At 47.4% G+C, this 20,589-nt stretch overlaps 1 protein-coding gene across 2 annotated transcripts; it reads left to right on the forward strand.

Annotated features, from left to right (window-relative positions):
- Window positions 1–1,202: 1,202 nt before the first annotated feature.
- Window positions 1,203–15,233, forward strand: IRF4 (interferon regulatory factor 4). 2 transcript variants are annotated; one of them, XM_009279189.1, is made up of 8 exons: window positions 1,203–1,455; window positions 1,961–2,147; window positions 2,961–3,049; window positions 3,611–3,752; window positions 5,521–5,628; window positions 6,957–7,310; window positions 11,314–11,426; window positions 13,372–15,233. In XM_009279189.1, exons 1-8 carry the CDS (start codon window positions 1,252–1,254, stop codon window positions 13,513–13,515), a joined length of 1,341 nt encoding a protein of 446 aa, XP_009277464.1. In that variant the 5' UTR covers window positions 1,203–1,251; the 3' UTR covers window positions 13,516–15,233. The 2 variants fall into 2 exon arrangements, with proteins under 2 accessions (XP_009277464.1, XP_009277465.1); XM_009279190.1 differs by lacking the exon at window positions 5,521–5,628.
- The last annotated feature ends 5,356 nt before the right edge of the window (window positions 15,234–20,589 follow it).

Genomic DNA, 20,589 nt, shown 5'->3' on the forward strand with positions numbered 1-20,589 from the left:
GGCTCCGGCGGGCTACGCGCGGGGCAGCTGCAGCTCCGGCCGCCCCCCAGACACATCGTGCCCAGGGGCGAAGGTGGGGGACCGGGTTTGGGGTCCGGGGGGTTGCTGCCGCGTGAGGAGGGGTGTAAGGGGTGCGGAGCTGCCCGTCTGCCCACAGTAGTGTGCACGTGTCATACAAGGGGTCTCTGAAGGTCTCCCTGTGTGTAGAGGCAAAGACTATGGGTGAGGAATCACTTTTTTATTGGATATAATGGGGTAAAAAACCCCACCAGACTAAGCTTTTGGGCATTCAAGCGTTTTTCAGGTCGGGGAGTCAAACCTGATGCCAGGTCCCCATCACTGGTGTTGGTGTCCTCACGTTAGGACCCTTCCAGCGGGTGCCCATCACTGCAGAGCCGCACCGCTCCCAGTGCGTGCCTGCACCTCTGCGTGTAGCTAGGGCTCTGCGTGGCTGGCTGCAAGCTTCCACGTCTCTGGGGACACTGCCCTTGTGCCAGGCCCCATGGGTTGCTGTCTTTCCACTTTTAGGTATTTGCAATGTATAGATTTGAATGTTACTATATAGGCGTGCTGGGAGCAGTTGCGGGGGTAGATACATATAGGACATCATGTGTTCAAATGTGTCTTGCTTAAGTGAGCTTGTGAAAACTACTTTGATGTTATAGTTAGATGCTGTATAAATCATAACTGCATGTGAAGCTCTCCAAATTGTGTGGATGTGGCTAACATAACATATGTGCACTGTCATATGCAAATACATTTTTATGCAATTTTTTTCTTTTTTGGTTAAAAAGTAAAAACCCAGTTGAACTCCGAGCAGGACAGGGGGTTTGCACCTTAAGTCACTTGCAATGAAAATTTCAGCAACCTGCATACGTTCATGCAAAACAGTGTCGGGACAGGGGGGAAGTCTGTCAAAATCTGCAGCACGAGCGGTGCCTGGGGAGGGCTGCGGGGGGCTGTGTCCGGTTTCCTGAGGCTCTGTACCGTGTTTCCCGGGCTCCCCAGGGCCCCCCTGCATGCCGTAGCTGCCGTTTGGTGTGATACATGAGGCACCAGAGACTGGGGACCGCTGATGGGGCTCTACACAGGGACTTTAGCCGGTGCCTGACCTGTGGGTTTTCCTCTCCCCCCATCCTGTCCCTCTCCCCCTCCTCTGCAGCCCCCCAGAGAGCCGGTGCTTGGGTGTGTGCAGAGGTGGGCTTGGTGAGGCACCCTAAAACCCCCCACCCGACCCCCGACACGAGTGGCATGAACTTGGAGCCGGGCGAGTGCGGGATGAACTCGGTGAGCTGCGGCAACGGGAAACTCCGCCAGTGGCTGATCGACCAGATAGACAGTGGCAAGTACCCGGGGCTGGTGTGGGAGAACGATGAGAAGAGCATTTTCCGCATCCCCTGGAAGCATGCCGGCAAGCAGGACTACAACCGCGAAGAGGATGCCGCTCTCTTCAAGGTAGGGCTCAGCCCGGGGTCAGGGTTGTGGGACACAGCCGGGGCAGGAGGGATGCCCGGAGGCTCTGCCGTGGCCCCTTGCCATCCCGTCCTCGCTGCCCGCCTCTGCAGGCTGGCTCTGCTGGGTGCCTGCTGCCGCCGGCTGCCTGCCTGGTGGCCCTGGCTGTGCCCTGGTGTCCCCTGTGTTTGTGGGATGAGACAACCCGCCCTTTCCCACTTCTCCGTGTGGAGCTAAATGCTTGTGGGACTGCAGCACATCTATGTCCACATTGGATCATTTTCTCCCTTTCCTCGTGCCTGCTAAACTGTTTTTCCTACCTTACCATGCTGCTTTTTTTCTTAGCCTAAACCTGTAGGGAGTAAATTCATGCACATATAAGCACACACATATATGCTGTTTCTAGCATTGTGGACCTGTACCTTGTAGTTGATTCTTTTTCTTTTTTCTTTTTTTTTTTTTTTCTTTTTCTTTTTCTTGCTCTTTTGATTATCTGAAATGTTTCCAGGCTTGGGCTCTTTTCAAAGGAAAGTTCAGAGAGGGCATTGATAAACCAGATCCCCCTACCTGGAAGACAAGATTAAGGTGTGCTTTGAACAAGAGCAATGACTTTGAAGAACTGGTGGAGAGAAGCCAGCTGGACATCTCAGATCCCTATAAAGTGTACAGAATAGTGCCAGAAGGAGCTAAAAAAGGTAAAGCATCTCCAATTCCCTGTGTAACAGAGTGTGAATATGTCTCATTGTAAGCTTATGAGGACTGAAGCGTGCTTTTCTGGAGAGGCCCCACAGTCTTTTTTAAGTCTTTTAAGGAGCCAAAACGCAGGGCTCAAGTGCAGCTTGTTCTGATGACTTAAGAGGCTGCGTCTGCGGGAGGACTGTTGGCGTTCGAGTCAGAGCATTGAAAGGGAGCCCTTGCAGAGGATGCAGACAGGCGCCCTGCACATCGCTGGAGGAACTGCTCTTTTAGCTGGAGCCTCCCTGCCAGTTCTGTGCAGAGGGAGCCAAGCAAGCGGCTCAAGGGACAGGCAAAAAAAAAAAAAAATTGCTTGCTGGATCTAGGTTTTGAATACAGGGAAGAACAGAAGTGTTTTGAGCCAGACAGTAGGTAACTGCTGCGGGGGGAAGAGTTGGGAGCGAGGGATGCCCAGCCTGCAGCCTCCTGGGCAGAGGCTGGGGGCAGTGCCTGCTCTCCAAGAAGCCCCTGGTGCCAGGCAGGGCTTGCGGGAGGCAAAGGCTTGACAGGGCCCGGGGAGGGCATCGTGGTGCGCTGGGTATGGCTGGGCGGCTCTTTTCTGTGGGGCACCGGGGAGCCCAGCGGGACAGACTGCCTCCAGGAGCTGCCTGCAAGGGAGGGCTGGGAATCTTGTCCCGAACGGGCACTGGAGGGCATTTTAGTCCTCTGCTTGTTCAAAGGCAGGTTGTATGGATTTGTCTTCAATGTGCCAATTTCAGATTTCCTTAAGATGTGGTTGACATCATTTACTTTCATCCCTCTGGTGAACATAGGTGCAAAACAGATCAACGTGGAAGAGCAATCGTTAATGATGAACCATCCCTTTCCAATAACGTCTCCTTACACTTCACTACCATCTCAGGTATGACATTAGTTATGCATTTCGCTTGGTGCTTGTACATTGAGCAGCGTCATTTCTGTACTATGTGCTATGTCTGTCTTTGCTGGCGTGGCTCTCTAGTTGTCTCTGGGAAGAAACTTTATTATGAAAACTGAGAAATCGAGAAGCAACTTTTCTAATGTCATATGAGGCCGCAGGGTGGTTGATTTCCCTTGGTGTTGTTTATCCCTGAGTAATAGCTTTTTTCTGTTGGGCGATAGCTATTAGTGCACTGCCATTCTGTTGATGCCAGAATGTAAGCACCCAATGAAGCCTTGCTCTTCCAAGCAGACATTTGCCAGCAATGCTTTGACTGCCTTTTGTTATTCCACCCTGCTTATTATTTACACCAGTGGTGAGAAGTTAATTTGAAAGCCTCATTGGTGGTGGCGGCGAAGTGCCGTTCGCGTAGCCAGGGCAATGCTTAGACCTCTGCGGGCTTTGGCAGAGCAAATCAAGCAGCTGAAATGTGAAAGCTGGTGCAACGCAGAGCATTAGTTTTGGCAGCTGCTGAGTAAAAGACCATCTCGTTAAATTGAATAGGTACCAAACTACATGGTGCCCCACGAACGGAACTGGAGGGAGTTTGCCCCGGAGCAGCCGCATCCCGACATCCCCTACCAGTGCGCCAGCGTCCCCTTCGCAGCTCGCAGTCATCACTGGCAAGGGCCTGGCTGTGAAAATGGTAAGATGCTCCCATTTAGGGTTGCTTGCTGAGGTTGGTCACCTAGAAGGGCTGCAGATTTCAGGTTTCTTATTTGTAGCTTTCATTGGAATTAACAGAAGTGGCCGGAGAGGAGTGCTGGGCTCCCTTCAAAGAGAGCCATGGGGCCCGTGGCAAGAGCCTTTGTCCTAGCTCTTGCTTTCACTGCCACCATACGTGCGGTGTGTGAGCTATGCAGTCCTCTGAGTTGATACAAGTCAGCCCCCAAAAGTCCTGAGCTGTCTCAAAAGCCCTGAGCAATAAGAAGGGAACCAATCTCCCCCCAAACCCCAAATGGGAACATGTGTTCTTCAGCTTTGCTTTCTGATTTTGGACCTTTTGAGGCACACATCAGTGAGTTTTTCCCTCCAGCCTTGTGGATTAGAATGGCATTATTCTCCCGAGAGGAAAGCTGAAATTATTACTTGGTTTTAGTACTGTGGCAATGGGACAACTTGTCATGGATTGAGTCTCTCTTGGGGCTGGTACAGCAGAAACAGAATAAAGGGACGTTCCCTCCCCCGAAGATCTCACAGTACCAGAGTGTAACATAGTCACGGCTTTCCAAGCTCTGCATCCTTAGGAAAAAGCCTGAATTGTGAAAATTGGCAATGCTGAAGCCTGCAGGGGATAAAACATACAAGAAAGGGACCTGTGTGCTGTAGACCCTTGCAGGATAACTCACCTGAGGATGCAGGCTTTTGCTTCGTGAGGAGAAGCAGCTGGTTCAGAAGGGCAGGAAAGGACGGGAAGCGAGGAAGGACTTCTTAGAGCAGATGCTACATTTCCAGAGGACAGTTCTCTAGAGGTTTTGGTGCAGAGAAATAAACTTCTGTTTCTTTGGGTCTGCTAAAAAGTAAATGCTCAGTGCACCGCAACTTTTGCGGGCAGTATATTGGAATTATTAGGCAGAATCCTTTGCTTTCAGTTGAGCTGTTTGCTAATAAAAAATCGAGGTATCAAGCTGAATGAACTCTGCACTGAAGTACATCCTCTGCAGCAGTTAAACACACGTTCAGACGCTTTGTTGAATTTGGAGGCAGTTGTTAGTGGCTGGTATTGGGTTTCTCACTCTAAGACTTCTCCAAGAGATGCAGATGTTTTGTATCCGCATCGCTCCAGCTCCTGATCGTGGTGGGTTCTGCCATTGGGAAAGGTTGTGTGCACTTGTCTGCAACTCCCTTGCATCATCCTCCAGAGACTTTCATCGACATTAAGAAACAGAGGAAAACATCAATTGGCCGTGTTATAATCCACTTACTGATAGGCATCTCTTGGAACAGTCTAATAGTACTCCTGGTAGTAAAACCCTAGTAATCTCCCGCTGCACAATGTTCTTTACCTGCTTTTTAAACAGTGTTAATTCCAGCTTTATTGTTATACCTGTCTTTAGTAAAATTCCTTATACTGAATGGATTACTTTATGCAGGCAACTTTTAAGAGCACTATAGTCTAGTTAAAAATGTAAATTATTTCTGTAATAGAATAACACGTTAGGTAAGGAAAAAGTACTAGGGGGAATACTGAAATGCCAAGGGAGTATTTCATGCAGACCCAAATAAAAATGCCAACTGGTAGAGTTGGCATACCTGGAAAAATTGGGAAATAAGATCTTTTTAAGAAGAAGGGGGGAAGAGAGATTGTTCCTGGCAGGGCCCAGAAAAACTCGCTTTTGCATCGCTGTGATCTCTGCCCGAGCTTTTCTTTGAGGATTTAGGCAGCTGTCACTGACTTTTGTTTGTGAAAACAGGTTGTCAGGTGACAGGAACCTTTTATGCTTGTGCCCCTCCTGAGTCCCAGACTCCTGGCATCCCGATTGAGCCAAGCATAAGGTCTGGTGAAGCCCTCGCCCTGTCAGGTAAGGTCCGTAACCCCCCGGGCTTTCTGGGGAGCTTGACAAGAGACTCCCACTTCTGACTTGCCCTGGCACCGTCTCTCTTTCTGATGAAAAGGAAAGAGAAGAAAAAAAAGAGAAACCTCTTTAATGAATGAATTCGGTGTGTGGGCTTAAGCCTCTGTTTGCTAGGATAGTTAAGCACTTGTAGCCCCAGCTCCAAGGGACCGAGGGACTGTGGTTAATGTTAATGGAAGCGCTTCGCTGGCTCACGGTGTTAGTGCTGGGTTGCTTCGGTGAGCCACCAAATCAGGCCTTCCCAGGGGAGTTTGGAAATTTTGGGGTTTGTCAGTGACTTTTGGCTCAGTTTTTCATGTGGGGGGAGCCTCCAGAAAAGCTGGTGTTATCTGGGTACCTTGCTGTGCTCCTGCTGGTGCCATCTGGCTTTGCTCTGCTTCATTATTCCTGGTGAAAAAAAGGCATTCGGGAAAGAAAAGGAAAGTTATTTTAGCCAAGTTTGCAGACATCCAGATGCTGGCGGACTTTCTGAATAACTCTGGGAAAAGGTGTGGGAATGTGCTTTTCTCAGAAATAATGGATAAACCTGTAACACGACGCTCGGCAGGTTTCTTGGGCGGGATTGTTCTCCTGAATCAGGGTCTGTACGTATGTATATATGTGTGTGTGTTTCTGTATATGTATATATATAAACATATCTTGTACACACACACTTTTTTTTATATATATGTGTGTGTGTATATATATATATTCAGCGCTGTGTGAGTTCTTAGGGGTCAGCCAAGTTGACCGAATGGTCATTTGAAAGTAAGGTTGGGGATTTCAGGCACAGCCCTGTTGGAACTGGAGCCAGCAGTCGCTTCTCTTCAGGCAGCTGAGTGCAAGTTTGCAGGTCCCCTGTGCAGAAGCCTCTTTTATGCAAAATCTGGGGAGAAACACAGCTAATTCATGATTAAATCAGAGGAAGTGGACTGAGCCGGTGGGTTTAATTGTGAAGTGAACTTGGAAAATGTGACCAACAACAACTTTTCATGTGCAGACTTTTCCTTTTAAATGGAAATGTGAAGTTTGCGGGATGTTAGTTCCTACCAAATTCCCACATCAGTAGCCCTTATAATAAAATGAGAGAGCATTAATGCTACCGTGCCCCTAAAGTTTTGGTATTTATATTCTTTAGATGATTTTTGCTAATGTGAGCCTGTCTTCTGGGTGGTGGTGACCACCAGGCTCAGAAATCTCATGCAAACCTGTCTCTTGGCGTTAGTACAGACCTGAAGCATAAAACATTCATACTAACGTATCACAGTGATTCTTTTTTTTTTTTTTCCTTGTAGATTGTCGGCTCCACATCTGCTTATATTACCGTGAAATACTGGTAAAGGAGGTGACAACTTCTAGTCCTGAAGGTTGTAGGATATCCCATGGCCAAAGTTATGAGGTCAGCAGCCTGGAGCAAGTTGTCTTCCCTTATCCAGAGGATAATGGCCAGAGGAAGAACATAGAAAAACTACTGAACCACCTGGAACGAGGAGTAATACTGTGGATGGCACCTGATGGCCTCTACGCTAAGAGACTTTGCCAAAGCAGGATCTACTGGGACGGGCCTCTGGCGCTCTGCAGTGACCGACCCAACAAGCTGGAGCGGGACCAAACATGCAAGCTCTTTGATACTCAGCAGTTTTTAGCAGGTAATTCCCGCTATGGCTTTGATATCGTTTCTGGAGATGTCACCTGGTCGCTCTCCACATCAGCTTTACGGGAGTGTTCTTTTCGTTTTACCTTACGAGTTACAGTAAGAATTACTCCTCACTTCTTCTGGGCAAGCACAGTCAAGGGGTAGTTGACTCCTGAATAATCCTGTCAAATTCTGCTCTCTGTGCACGTTCAGTGCCCCTGCACAAACCAGCAGGAGTGAACTGATGCGTGGCTGGTGACACTCCAAACCTCACATCTCTCTAAGAAGCGTAAGTAGGAACCTAACAAAATAGTCTTTCCATGTGTTGGGTGACAGAGGAAAGTGGATCCTGATCTTGGATTCCGCTAGTGTAAGTCCTGGGTAGGTCTGTGGTCTGCACTCGTGCTGCTCTCAACTTGACCCAGAGCGAGCCTGAGATGTTGCTCAGAGTATACAAATATCAGCATGAATTTCAGTAGAAAGCCACCTTTTCAGTCTGTGCCAGTGTTTAAAAGATATCGGGGGGGTGAAAAGGATTTCACAAGCTCTGGAGTTTCCAGATTGCTCTAAGCAGGGAGGTGCATTATCTCTCCAGAGCAATGTGGGAAGGTCTCGTTTTGCACAGGGCGGTTGGGAGCATCAGTACAGAGAGGGCAAGCGCACGCTTCAGGATGGTGCCTTCTCCTTCCGGCCCCTGGAGGGAAGGGGCAGAGCCTCAACCCTGCTTCCCAGCATTTCTGAGCAGTTAGAGGGAGGAAAGCTGTCCACCCAGAGAAACTGGTGGGAGCCGGTCATTGTCGCAGAGGACAACTTGGCCAGCAGGTGTATGTTGGCCCCTTTTTTGAGATGTGTTGTAGGAGCATCGCTACAGGTGAACTGAATGCCTATGGTTTGGCGTGTTTTCCCACTAGAACAGGGCATCAGCACTGGCATGAGTCTCTTAGGAGAATAACGCCTTGCAAAATTAAAAAAAACCCAAAACACCAAACCCAAACCAACAGCTTTAGCCTACTTTATATTCCAAGGTTGATGCACCATCCTAGCAAAATGGTCAAGCAAGAAATGCATTTGAAGAGAGAAATCTCATATGGATGTGAAAATTGACAGTTAGAAAGGGGAATTTGAGGTCAGGGTATTGGCTTGGGCTTCAATCACATGCTAATTTAAAGACGTATAATTCTGCCTCTGATGATGGTTTTGGAAATCCCTTTCCCTTTTCTCAGGTGGTTTTTTAGATGTACTCTGGGTTCTTCCAAACGGTTGACAGGACATCTCTTTTTAGACGCCTAACCCCAAAGATAAGCTCAAGCAATAGTTATTTTTTCCCCCCTCCTAAATTACTTATGCACCAATGCCTGTACAAACCCAAACACGTGGTTGAAGTCATAGTCTGTGGTGTGTGCAAAGTGAGTTTTTGCATGTGTTGATGCTCAGCTAGGTTTGTAAGTGACTTGCCATGGGTGTATCACATCTGCATGTTAATTGAATGTACTGAGGTCCCAGACTGCAGGCAAGCTTGGGGATTTCCCCCTTAGGAAACCAGGGCTTCCTTGGGAAGAGGCGCAGGAGACCTCTACCAGGAAAGAAAATATTGAACAACAGAGAAAGGGGCAGGAGCAGAACTACTGTGGACCACAGCTATTAGGACCCCGTTGAGGAGCTGGATCCTGCAATGCAAACTGTGCCGGAGCATCGAGGCCTGTGTTGAGCAGCCTGTACTGTTGAGAAGGCTAAAATGGCAGTAAATCAGAAAACAGGTGGATGGTATCTGGAGAGTACTGCGTAATAAATACAGTAAGTTGGGCTGGGTGGAGAGTAGGAGGATAGAGGAAGAGAATTTGGGAGCGTGAGGGCAGCAGCCGGAGGAGGGTTGCCTTGGCAGAAGGAGGGGTGGCTGGAGCCGGAGTAGCAGGAGATGGGGAAGGTTTGGGGAGGTGCGTGGGGAGCCCTGCGGCGCAGGAGGAGGCGGTTGGGCCTGGAAAGGGAGATGGAGAGAGTGGAGTGGTTTAGAGAAGTGCGATGCTGACCTCAAGCCCCAGTTATCCTGCTGGTGGGAAAGAAAGGGCTTTCTTCTCCAGGTCCATGCCACAGGCTGCTGTGTGGCACTCCCAAAGGTATGCAGGATTTGGAGAACTGCTGAGGCCAAGTAAAACTGGGGGAAAGAGGAAGGTGGCAGAAGTTGCCCATTAGCAGTATGGCGTTGGACTGGCCTTGGGTGGATCGTTCTTCCCTGTCCTGTGGCAGCACAGAGGGAAGCAGGGTCCTATGGAAAATCTCTCTTCTCTCCTGGCATACCTCCAGAAAGTTCACAGCGCTTTTAGGGGGTTTTGGGAGAGACTCTAGGGAGAACTATGCTTTACTCTGTGTTTTAAGTGAGCTGCCTATTGTTTTACTCTTATAACTGACGCTTCCAGTAAGACCCGTAGTACCAAGCCAGGGTTGGGACACTATTGTGGTAGCCGCTGAATTCACACCTTGGTCTGAAAAGCTTGCAGTTAGAGTAAAAATGGCAGGGGTGTATTTTGGGAAAAGGTGCATTTGTCATGCCAAGTTTGAAGACTCTCCTTTCCCTGTATAACAGGGGGTGCTTCATTATAAGACATTGGTTTTAATTATTAATTTCAACTTTTTCCAGAAAGCATGAACAGGGTTATAAACTAAAATGAAATCTACAATCAACTATGTAGCAATACTGCACATAACGCAGACTTTAACGAGGATATTGTGTTAGATGGAATTTTCTCTTTTCTGGAAGGAAATGCAGTGTCTAAAACACAACATAGTGATTTTGGTCCAAGTGGAAGTCTCTTATAAAGGCCTCTGCTGCTATCTTTCGTAGAGGACACTTTGACTATTGGAATAATTACGTAATTTGACCTTTTTCCCTTTGTGCAAGGGTGTGGGTTAGCGAAGAGAGTGCAGGAGCGCAGAAGACACAGGCTCTTTTGCTGGCTCGGTGCATGGCTTAAATAAGGTCGTTCACCTTCCCGTGCCTCCCCGTCCCCCAGTAGGCACAGTGATGACAGTGGCTCTATGACTGTGTCTAGCTGAGCCTGAATTCCATGCCTGGCAGTACTTTGAGTCTCTGGCTCTACTAAGCCGTTGGTTTCAGTGCTGCTATTGGGCATCCATTTGATTGGGTCCCAGCTACCACCGGTGTCTGCTCCAGGAGGTTCTGCTGTCAAGGCCCAATAGAAATACTAATGGGAAGACATCCCGGTTTGTGCATATGAATGACTTGTGAGGCAAGGCAAATAGAAAAATTGCAGTGTTATAACTAGCTCCCCCTGATCTGTGGGAAAGTCTCCAAACTCAGTGTCCTCTCCTTACCTCTTGTCTTTTTCCTGACCTCTCTCATCCTCCCCTGGAGTTACTTCATCTTCTCCCACTGTGCTGCAGGGTCCTCCATTTGGAGCTCAGCCATCCACAAAGTCTTTCTTACTGGCCTGTACTGGTTTTGGCTGGGATAGAGTTAATTTGCTTCATAGCAGCCCATGTGGTGCTATGGTTTGGATTTGTGATCAAAACAGTACTGATCACACAGGGATGTTTTAGCTAATGCTGAAGAGTGCTTGCACAGCGTCAAGGCTTTCTCCATTTCTCACTCTGCCCCCACAGCAAGTAGGCTGGGCGGACAAGAGGTTGGGAGGGGACACAGCCGGGACAGCTGACCCAAGCTGACCAAAGGGATATTCCCTACCGTGTGACCTCGTGGTCAGCAGTAAAACTGGGGGGAGGAGTTTGCCAGAGGTTGCTGTTGCTTGGGGACTGGCTGGGCATTGGTTGCCCAGTGGTGAGTGATTGCTTTTTGCATCTCTTGTTTTTCTTTGTTTTGTTTTGTCTTTTTTTTTTTTCTTTTTACCTGTTAAACTGTCTTTATCTCAACCCACAAGTTTTCTCACCTTTGCCCTTCCGATTGCTTCCCCCATCCCGGTGGCAGGAGCGAGCGAGTGGCTGCATGGTGCTTACCTGCCGGCCGGGGTTAACCCACAACACGGCACTTTCTCTCTTCCCAGAGCTGCAAGCCTTTGCTCACCATGGACGCCCGCTGCCGAGATACCAGGTCGCTCTGTGCTTTGGGGAGGAATTTCCAGATCCGCAGAGGCAGAGGAAACTAATTACAGCCCATGTAAGTAGGACTTCTGCCTTACCTGAAAGAAACATGTTCCTTGGAGGATATGAATCTGCCAGTCGGGCTTTTCTACCTTGTGTAGGTTGTGGGGGGAGGTAATAAATTCTTGAAAACGCAGCACCATCCAGACCGGGGTTGAATCCCCAGATCTGCCAAGGACTGACTGGTAGCTGTCAGTAGGGCAGAGCACCTGATTTCCTTCTCTGTAGAGCATCAGTGATCTCTTCTGCAAATCCCTTCAAAACCTAACGCTGAAAGGTACCCTGGAAGAGCTGGGCTGTGTTTTTATTGCCAGCCCAGTTGTGCAGCTCCGTGGGCTGCCAGGCCGGTGCAGGACGCGGTGCTTTCACAACTGCTGCAGCTGAAGGTGCTCCAGAATCACCACCTGCATCTCAGGGACCTCAGCCCTTAATGGGATGCAGGGGCTGCCTGTGCAGCTTCGGGGTTAAGGTAGCTGGCAAGCTCATGGGCTGACTGACCACAGTTCGCACACACTCAAAGCTAGTGTTTCAGGACGCTATCTGAGAGAGGGTGATGACAGAGACTGAGACCAGGTACTTTCTAAATTGGCTGTATTGGCCCATAAAACCACAAGAGAGGTGATAATGCACACGTTAGCGGCAGAGCTTAGCTTATTGCATCCTTGGGAAGAAAACTGGTGTCTCTTTTAATTTTTCGAAAGCCCCTTTGGTAGCAGCACAGGTCCCAAGTCAGACTTTTGTCATAAGCCATGGCCTCCCCTTAGCTGCGTAGCTTTCGTACTGCCACACTGCTGCGTAGCAAGTCTCTGGGGTGGAAGGTGGGAAGCTCACAAATCAATCCCAGGCTATCCATCCCTCCTTCCTAGCAGCCCTTCTCCAGCCCCCTTTTCCATCTCCTGTCCTGGCAGCTTTTCTGTGAGCCTGTACCTCCTGCTCTTTCCAGAGCTTTGCTTCTCCCTTACCGGTTGCTCCTCAACTTGTCGGGCTGTCCTGGCTTGTGGGCTGGTGGGGCTCCACCATCCACCAAACAGCTATGCCCCGGGAGCTGTCTGGCTCACCGTGCCCCGCTGCCTTCCCGTCTCCCCCATGACGGGACGGGAGGTGCTCAGCTGCCTCTGAATGCCGATGAGAGGAAGGGAAGGGGGATCAGTGGGGCTGCTCCAAGGCAGCGATGCCTTCTGGCTCTCTCCCTTCCTAGAGGTGGGACCCACAGACAGCGTATTTTTCCTCCAAAATGGTGCCCGTGTCTTAAAGTGGAGGGGCCTGTTGGTCCCCCGAGAGCAAGCAGAGCTTCAGGTGTTTGTTCTCAGTGTGCAACTTAAATACTTGCAGTCAGAGCCCAAAGCCCTGAGGGGGAACGGTGGTTTCTGAAGAGACAGAAGTGAAGACAGCGTTAAATCATACAGATCCCTCTTGGTGGTTGAGCAGATTCCTCATCAGAGCTTGAATGAACAGAAACAAGAGTAACCTTGGTGTTAGACTGAAGTCTAATTTCAAACACAGTTGTTTGGCGACGTATCTCAGTCTACCCGAGGGCTCCAGCATTTCAGGTTAAGTCCTCAAAGTACTTTACAACGCAGATGAGACTTACAGCACTTTGTGTATGCATTTGAACATGTCGAGTGGCCACGGACATGTCTGGCCTGTAGGCATTGCTCACACCCAGGGGCTGGCTAAGGGGCTGTAATTGCTAATACATCATTTGTGTCACTGGTACGTGCCCTTCTAAACAAAGGCCGTGGTGGTAAGGAGTGTGTGCAGTTAGCAAGGCACGTGGCAGCAGAACAGGCAAGTCCTAGCTTAAAACAGAGATTAGTGAGACCACTGAAATCGTTTTCCCACTCTGGTAAGCAGAACTGTTTTGTCCTGCCTTGTTTTTAACTTAAAACCACTGTAAATAACTAAGATGAGGAGCATGAAATTTTGTCACATGTCTGATTAACATTTTGTCTGTTCTTAAGGTTGAACCAATGTTTGCCAGGCAGCTGTATTACTTTGCTCAACAAAACAGTGGACATCTTCTAAGAGGCTATGATTTACCAGAACTTGTGACTAGTCCAGAGGATTATCACAGATCTATTCGCCATTCCTCTATTCAAGAATAAGATCCTCAGAAAGAGTGTTTTTAAAGGCACTGTAAAGATTTTGCAGAGTGGAGGAGGAGATCTGGGTCACAATTTGGAGATCCACATCACAGCTGGATGTGTTCAGGGGTTCAATGATAGGAAAGTGAACTAGGACAACCATATTGTATGATACAAATGACGGGTCTTCAACGTTTGGATGCTACATCTCACATAAATTCCACTGTCGCTGAGAGTAACACAAAACTGACAAAATGATTGCTATGTTTACGTTTGCTTAATGTTCTCCTTGGGTTTTGAGGACTGATTCTTACCGAAGACTTAAATCCAGAGTTTACACTGTTAGATTTGCAGAGTTATTTATTTCGGGTTGCTGATCTCAGGGAAGGTACATAAATTTGTGGTGTTCCCAATTTGAAACTGTAGCTACTGTAGGTGGGTAGCAAACGTAGATGGTTTATTGAGAGTAGCTAATACATCTAAGTGGTTATAAATTTAGATTCATAAGTGTGATGCCTATATTCTTGTATAGAATATTTCAGCGTATTTTTTAAAAACAATGCAATTCTTCAGAGACATATTTTTTTAATGCCTGACTGACATTTGTCCTGACAATGAATTTTGTTGCTGCCACTGTTGTTATTGGATTAGCCCCCATAATAGCAGTTTCTGAGGTGATGAATTTATGGCACTGTGTTAAGAAAAGTGACCGTTCAGCTCATAGTACCTGTGGATTTAGTGGATTAACCACGGAAATTCTAGAGTCCCAAAGAGCAGGTTTAAAAATAAATTACATTTTTCTTATAATTGAAAGCTACTATGCATTTTATATATATATATATGTATATGTATGCATTACAGTTAAGTTGGCAGACCTTGAAAATAGCACAGAAATGGTCCTGCTAGCCCTTTTTTGATGTCACTCGCGTGAGCCAGGTTAAAATAACTACCACCTCTGACTTGTACAGAGCCAGCTCTGCTCTTCCTGTGCACTCGCAGCTTCCTTCCAGTGGTACTGAAATGAATGTGAAGGGAGAGTTCAAGGAGAGCAGCATTTGGCCTCCCATATTAAGACAGTCAAGGAAATACTTGTTTTAACGTTTGTTTTCAAAAATTTTACAGAAGTATAATTTGATGCAATTTGCAGCTTTTAATGGTAGGGTGCCATTATACAGATGAGGAGAAGAGGTCTGTTGGGTATGTGTGTCAGCGAAATTTCCTCGCTGGCGAGCAGACCATGTGATCTTACTAGCTTTAACTCCAGAACACAATCTCCCTATGCTTAACAGACGTACTTCACTTGAATTTCTAAATGAGGAAGAAAAAACGGTATTTGGTCTGGCAGCAGACTTGTGTTCTAGAGACTATGAATTTATACATCTTAAAGATGCATACTCTTTTGGGATATATTATCCCCCTCCTTCTCAACAGAGCTAAAAGGAATTAACAGATCATTTTAACTTTTGTGTTCTTTGTTACTTGAAGTATTTTTCCTGGCTTAAAGATTTTCACAGGGAGACCTCTTTCTGAGACATTAAAAGCACTGCTCTAGGTGACTTTCAGAGCTTCTGCATATGTTTTTGGCCTGTGCATACATTTTACTGAAAGGGGCTTTTGTGTTCAGACTGAACTGGTACAATACAAATATTTGTTGTGTTTTTCACTTTTTTCTAGTGGTCGTTGCTTCGTATGCTCATTGCTTCAGCTCACATCTTAGAATAAAGTCCTTATTCCCTACCAACTCGATTCGTATGTGTTGTTTTCAGTAGCGGGACAAATCTAACGAACGGCCTCGGTTCTGCGCTGCGAACCTGGGCAGCACTGCTGGCTAAGTCTATGGGGAACTGTGTTTTAAGCCAAAAGTGCAGGGAAAGGTCAAAAGGTAAGGATTTTTTCTTACGAAAATGTCTGCGATATTAGCTACAGTTAGTAGAAAAAGGGAAAATAGGGAGGTTGCCCTTTGGCTGTTGGTTTCCTGGACCATGGATGATGCAGCAGAGCCCTGCGGCTGGGGATCTGGTGCTGCCACGCACCTGAGGGCTCTGCCCCTGCCCCTCCATGGCCTCTGGGGCTGGGGACCGGGCTGGTGCCCCCCCTGCCCAGCCCAGCACGTGGGGACTCTCTGACCCGCTGCTTGCCGGGCTGGCGGCTGGAGCTGGAGGTGGTGGTTACTGATGGCTATAGTTTCCAGAGTGCTTTCAAGTGAGAAAAGCTGGGAAAGGGTGAAAAGGAGGATGACAAAGTGAACTAAAATAGTGAAGTTACGAATAAGAGTGAATTTCACTGGGCAGCCCCGCTTACTGGAAATCAGGGTCCCGAGAAGGGTCCTTGGGTGCAGTAGCTTACAGACAGAGCAAGGTGTGAAAAGTAGTTACAAGATTTGTGAAGTGTCTGAAGATGGGGGGGGCATTTTCTCTTTATGTGGAAGCTCCTGTTGACTATCGAGATACATTCTCATTTTTGGCTTTGGAATGAGCTTTTAACTATTTTCCTTGAAGGAGCGTGATTTAAAGTCAGCGGCTGTGAAGAGGGAGGGAGAAGAGCACCATCTACGTTCTGCTTAGTTTGAATGCAGAGAGATGCAGGTGAAAGACTTACTTTAACCAAGCGAAGAGGTTGAGATATTTCTCTTGGAGGAATGGGGCAGGGGGAAGAGTGGACGGAAAATGAAGCTGTTGATTTGTACCATAAATTATTTTGCATGTGAGGACTTTAGAGATGCGTTTGACTTTTGTGCCATCTCTGCCCAGGCAGAGGTCAGACACTTTCAGGTTCAAGCACTTCTGCTGTTTGTCTCCAAAATGTATTAGCCTATCTCTGTCCACGGGTAACTACTACTCATATGGGGGGGCACTTTTTATCTCATGGAGGCTTATCCCTTCTCCCTCTGGTCTAATGTAGGTACCAGCCTTGGTACATGGTCATAATAACGGTTCAAAATAACTAATGGATACGTAAAGTGGGGGTAAAAAAAGCAAACGAGAAAAAACCCTGAAAACATTTTCTCCTTTTAGTATCTTTTTTACAGTCACTACGTGAAAGCATTTGAAGTACTTCCTACTTCTGTTAACTTCTGTTTATAGTTTCTGAGGTCTACTTCCTTCCTGTTATGATTTCAGTGGCGTTATAAATGACATGTTTTACTCCCGTCGACACCGAAGGCATAGCTGGTGTTTTTCCAAACGATTTCAGCGTGCAATTTGTGTCAGTATTGGTTTCTCTGATTTTAATACGGCCACACTTACAATTGTTTCTTGAAAGGGTTTCGTGCCAGAGCTCTGCAGCTGAAGTACCTGTATTCAAAATTTGGTTCTGCTAAGTGGTTTTGCCTGCTGCTGTAAACTGTATTAGCCTTAAGGGGATTGTAGGTTAACCAGAAACGAGGAGATATATTTTAAGCTGAAATACAGTGTAACAGGGCTTGTGGAAAAAACACAGGATTCACGTGAAAACCCCCGTGGCCTTTTAGACAGGCATATGCATGCTGTTTACATCAGCATTTGTCAGCAGCGTGGAGGTGGGGAAACACCACCTTCGGCAGAGAGCTTTCAGGAAAAAGTAAAGCATTTTCTCTTGCACGCTCTCAGATCATTGTCTGTGTATACTTGTAGAGAGGCAGAGGGGGGAAGAGAGAGAAAGAGTACTTACCAAAAAAAAAAAGCCGAGTAGTTTGAAACAATCGTAGTATCTCCTTTCCCAGACAGAACTATGTGTCAAGTTTAGCTGAACTTGGATGGCAAGATTTGAAAGATTTCCAGGGTGTTTTTTATCTGAACTCTGATCTGGCTAGTAGGAGGCTAAGAGTTACTTATTTGCCATCAAGCGCTTGCGAGTTTGGTCAGCTCTGAAGAGAAGTCCACAGGTCCCTATGACTCGGAGCAGTTAGGAGGTAGCTGGTGTGCAGCTCATTCAAGCATTTAGCTTTCAAGTGTGTAGCCAGGTAAGCGCATCCTCTTTGCATCCCAGCGGGGTAGTTACATCCACTGCGTCCCACAGCCAGCTCCACTGCTGGGCTACAGGTACCAACTGCCCGAACGCCTGCAAAATGCTCAGTGCCTTGACCGTGCTGAAATGATAGTCAAGGAGGACCTAACCTAGGTGTCTCAAAATAACACTCCTTGAACTACAGACATCGAATAACTGAGGAACACGCTGATTGGATGGGTTGCCGTTGCCCTTTTGGCAACTGGCAAGACGGTAAGGCAATCACCTGTGCTCAAGTGGAAACTGAAAAACAGGCCAGATGCCTTGGTTCTGGGCTTGGATTTTTTTTTCCACTTTGCACTTGCGGAGTCTGACCTGAAAGCTGATGTCTGAGTGGCTCTGCACAGGGTGGTGTTTCGCAAAAAGGCAATAGTCAAGAAAGGGTAGAGCCCAGTCCATATTTTCAGCTCTTAGATAGGAGTAGCTTCATGCCCTGGGAAACAATGGAGATGAAACACAGGACTTAATTTTGCAAACGCATTTTTATTGTTTCTGCAGTGTTGGTGCAGCACGGCTGCCTCACACGTCTCTGCAGGCCAGCTGGCAGTCTCCTGCCACTCCAGTTACGGTGCTGCCGACTGAGGCCAGACACGGCACTGTGCTCTGGGCACTTTTCTGAAATTAGTCTCCCAGGCTTCGGCTATCATTTCCTGCTCCCTTCAAAAAACAGGTCATGAATTATGCACAAATTCTGCCTCTCAAGCTAAGAGAACAGAGAGATTTAGGTGACTTCTTTTCACAAACCACAGGTAATGCGTGTCCTCCGTATTCCTGGGAAGTGGTTTCATCTTTGACCCTTGGGCTTGTTCTGTTTTGGTTTCAAGACCGTCTTCTGCATTCTTGCTCTAGAAATGTCTGAAATCCAAAAAGCTGTGGATTCTGGTTGGCCTGGCTACTCACCCCAGCTTTTAATCCCTTTCCTGGCCAGGCAGAAATGATGTCCATGTAGTATCAATGAAACCACCTGCCAGAGGAAGTTCTGTGAATGTCCACGTGAACGTGGTGAAGTTAGAGCAGATACTTGCATCTTAGTAGCTGAAATATGCTTGCCAAGATCTCTCAGCTACATCGGTGCTAGTGCAATGTGTGCATCATCATGTGCATGAAACATATTTCATCGCATCCTCACCATGTTGTCCACCTTGCTCCTTCTCACTTCCTTCATGAAGAGCAGATGTTTAAATCTGGATCAGGCAGCTAGAGGAATGCCCTGATTTCTTCAGGTCTGCAAGATGCAGAATCTCTCTCTGAGCTGGGATTGGCCAGCGCAGCCCAGGCAGAGGTCAGACACTTTCAGGTTCAAGCACTTCTACTGTTTGTCTCCAAAATGTATTAGCCTATCTCTGTCCACGGGTAAGTCCTACTCATATGTCAGGGGACTGTTTATTCAAGGAAGGCTAAGCCCTCCCCCCTCTGGTCTAATATAGGTACCAGCCTTGGTACATGGTCATGAAGACATTTTCTTCTTTACTGGTGGTTGCAGCCATCTAGTAATGAGCATTACTAAATACCTTGTTGTGGGCCTAGCTAACACTTTTGGCTCTCTCTTGGGTCCTCTCTCAATCTTCCTCTGCATTGACAGCAAGATCTAAAGGCAAGCAGTGCTTCTTACTATCTGCGCAGTGCCAAGCATGATGGGGCACCACCTTTGAAGGTGAGCCTCTAGACAACACCACAATTCCTGTAATTGTGAGTAGGATGGTTTTGGGTCTTGCCAGTTGTGATTCTCACCCTAGAAACCATAAAATGCTCAGCAGAATATAATCGTGGCAATCATTTATGCTAGACTTTCCCGTAGGAAGCTGGTGTGCAGCTCATTTCAGCCCAAGCCACCACATTCAAATTACTTTTTCTCAAGGAGGTGATTGAATCAATTGTTTCTCACGCTCCTGTTACAGCCATTCATAATTCTCTTGTACAAGCGAAGGCTGAGCATTTCCAGTTTCTGGCACAGCTCATCTAGCTTCAGGTAAAATCACTTTTAGAGCTAGATGCCCTACCATTTTCTTTCAAACTTCTCCTGGTTTTCATGATTTTTATGTCCTCAGAAACCAAAGTTATGGGTCAGGCCTAGTTACATCTCCAATAACTCATTTTCATTTCCTTTTTTCATACATGATCAAGAGGTTTAGCCCTCTTCATGACTGTCCCCTCCCACAGAAAAAAAACCATGTGAGGAGTAGTGAGAGAGAAAGACTTCAAAAACAGGGTGAGTGACCTCATCATGCATCTACTGTAGAGATGTCAGTCTCCAAGAAATGGGAAAGGTCAGAGCTGTTTAGAGCAAGGGGTTTTTCACAACACAGCTGAAAAACCCAGACTAGGTCAGAAGAATTCATGCTGTCCTCATCCCTTATCTCATCTTTTCCCCAAATATTTGGAGACCCTCCATCCAGAGGAGCTGCTGCTGTGTGATTTTTAACATAGGTTACCATCCTGAAGCACCGGTCACGGTAGCTTTCGCCAGGCTTGGACTTTCCAAAAGAAAACGGTGAAACAAATGACAGACATTTGCATGGGAATAGTGCAAAATCTTTTTTTTTCTTTTAAACGAAACACAATTTTTTCTTCCAGAGCTTCTCCCATCCCCAATATAACCAAAGCCTGGAAGTTTTCATTGCACCGCCTTAACAATTTTATTATTCGGACTAATTAGCCCAAATGGTCGCTGGGCTTTGCGCAGCGGATGGGAGAGAGGCGGAAAAGCAAGGCAGGAAGGTGGAGGAGCCAGGAGCTGTGTCCCAGGCGCCGTGGGCTGGGGAGGGGTTTTGCCTGGTGTCCCTGGGCGTGGATGCAGGTCACCCGTACCCACACATGAGACGGCGCCGGCCAGAAGGGTGACTCTGAAGTCTCACTTTCCTTTAAAACCATCACTCTACAAATAAAATGGCTTACCTACAATCCCCACACAGATACAGGCGCTGTTTAAATATAGCAAGCATTGATGTCTATCTGTAAATTACAAGGAAATGAATAAATCGAGGCAACATAAACCGCAAAAAGGAAGTTTGAAATCAGCCCAGAGCTGTGATAGGTCGGCCCCTGTCAAGGGACCCTGCCGAACCTTCGCCATCCACTACGGTGGTGACACAGCTGACGAACCCGACCCGC

Source organism: Aptenodytes forsteri, unplaced genomic scaffold (genome assembly GCF_000699145.1).
Source record: "Aptenodytes forsteri isolate BGI_AS27 unplaced genomic scaffold, ASM69914v1 Scaffold81, whole genome shotgun sequence".
NCBI classification, from domain to species: domain Eukaryota; kingdom Metazoa; phylum Chordata; class Aves; order Sphenisciformes; family Spheniscidae; genus Aptenodytes; species Aptenodytes forsteri.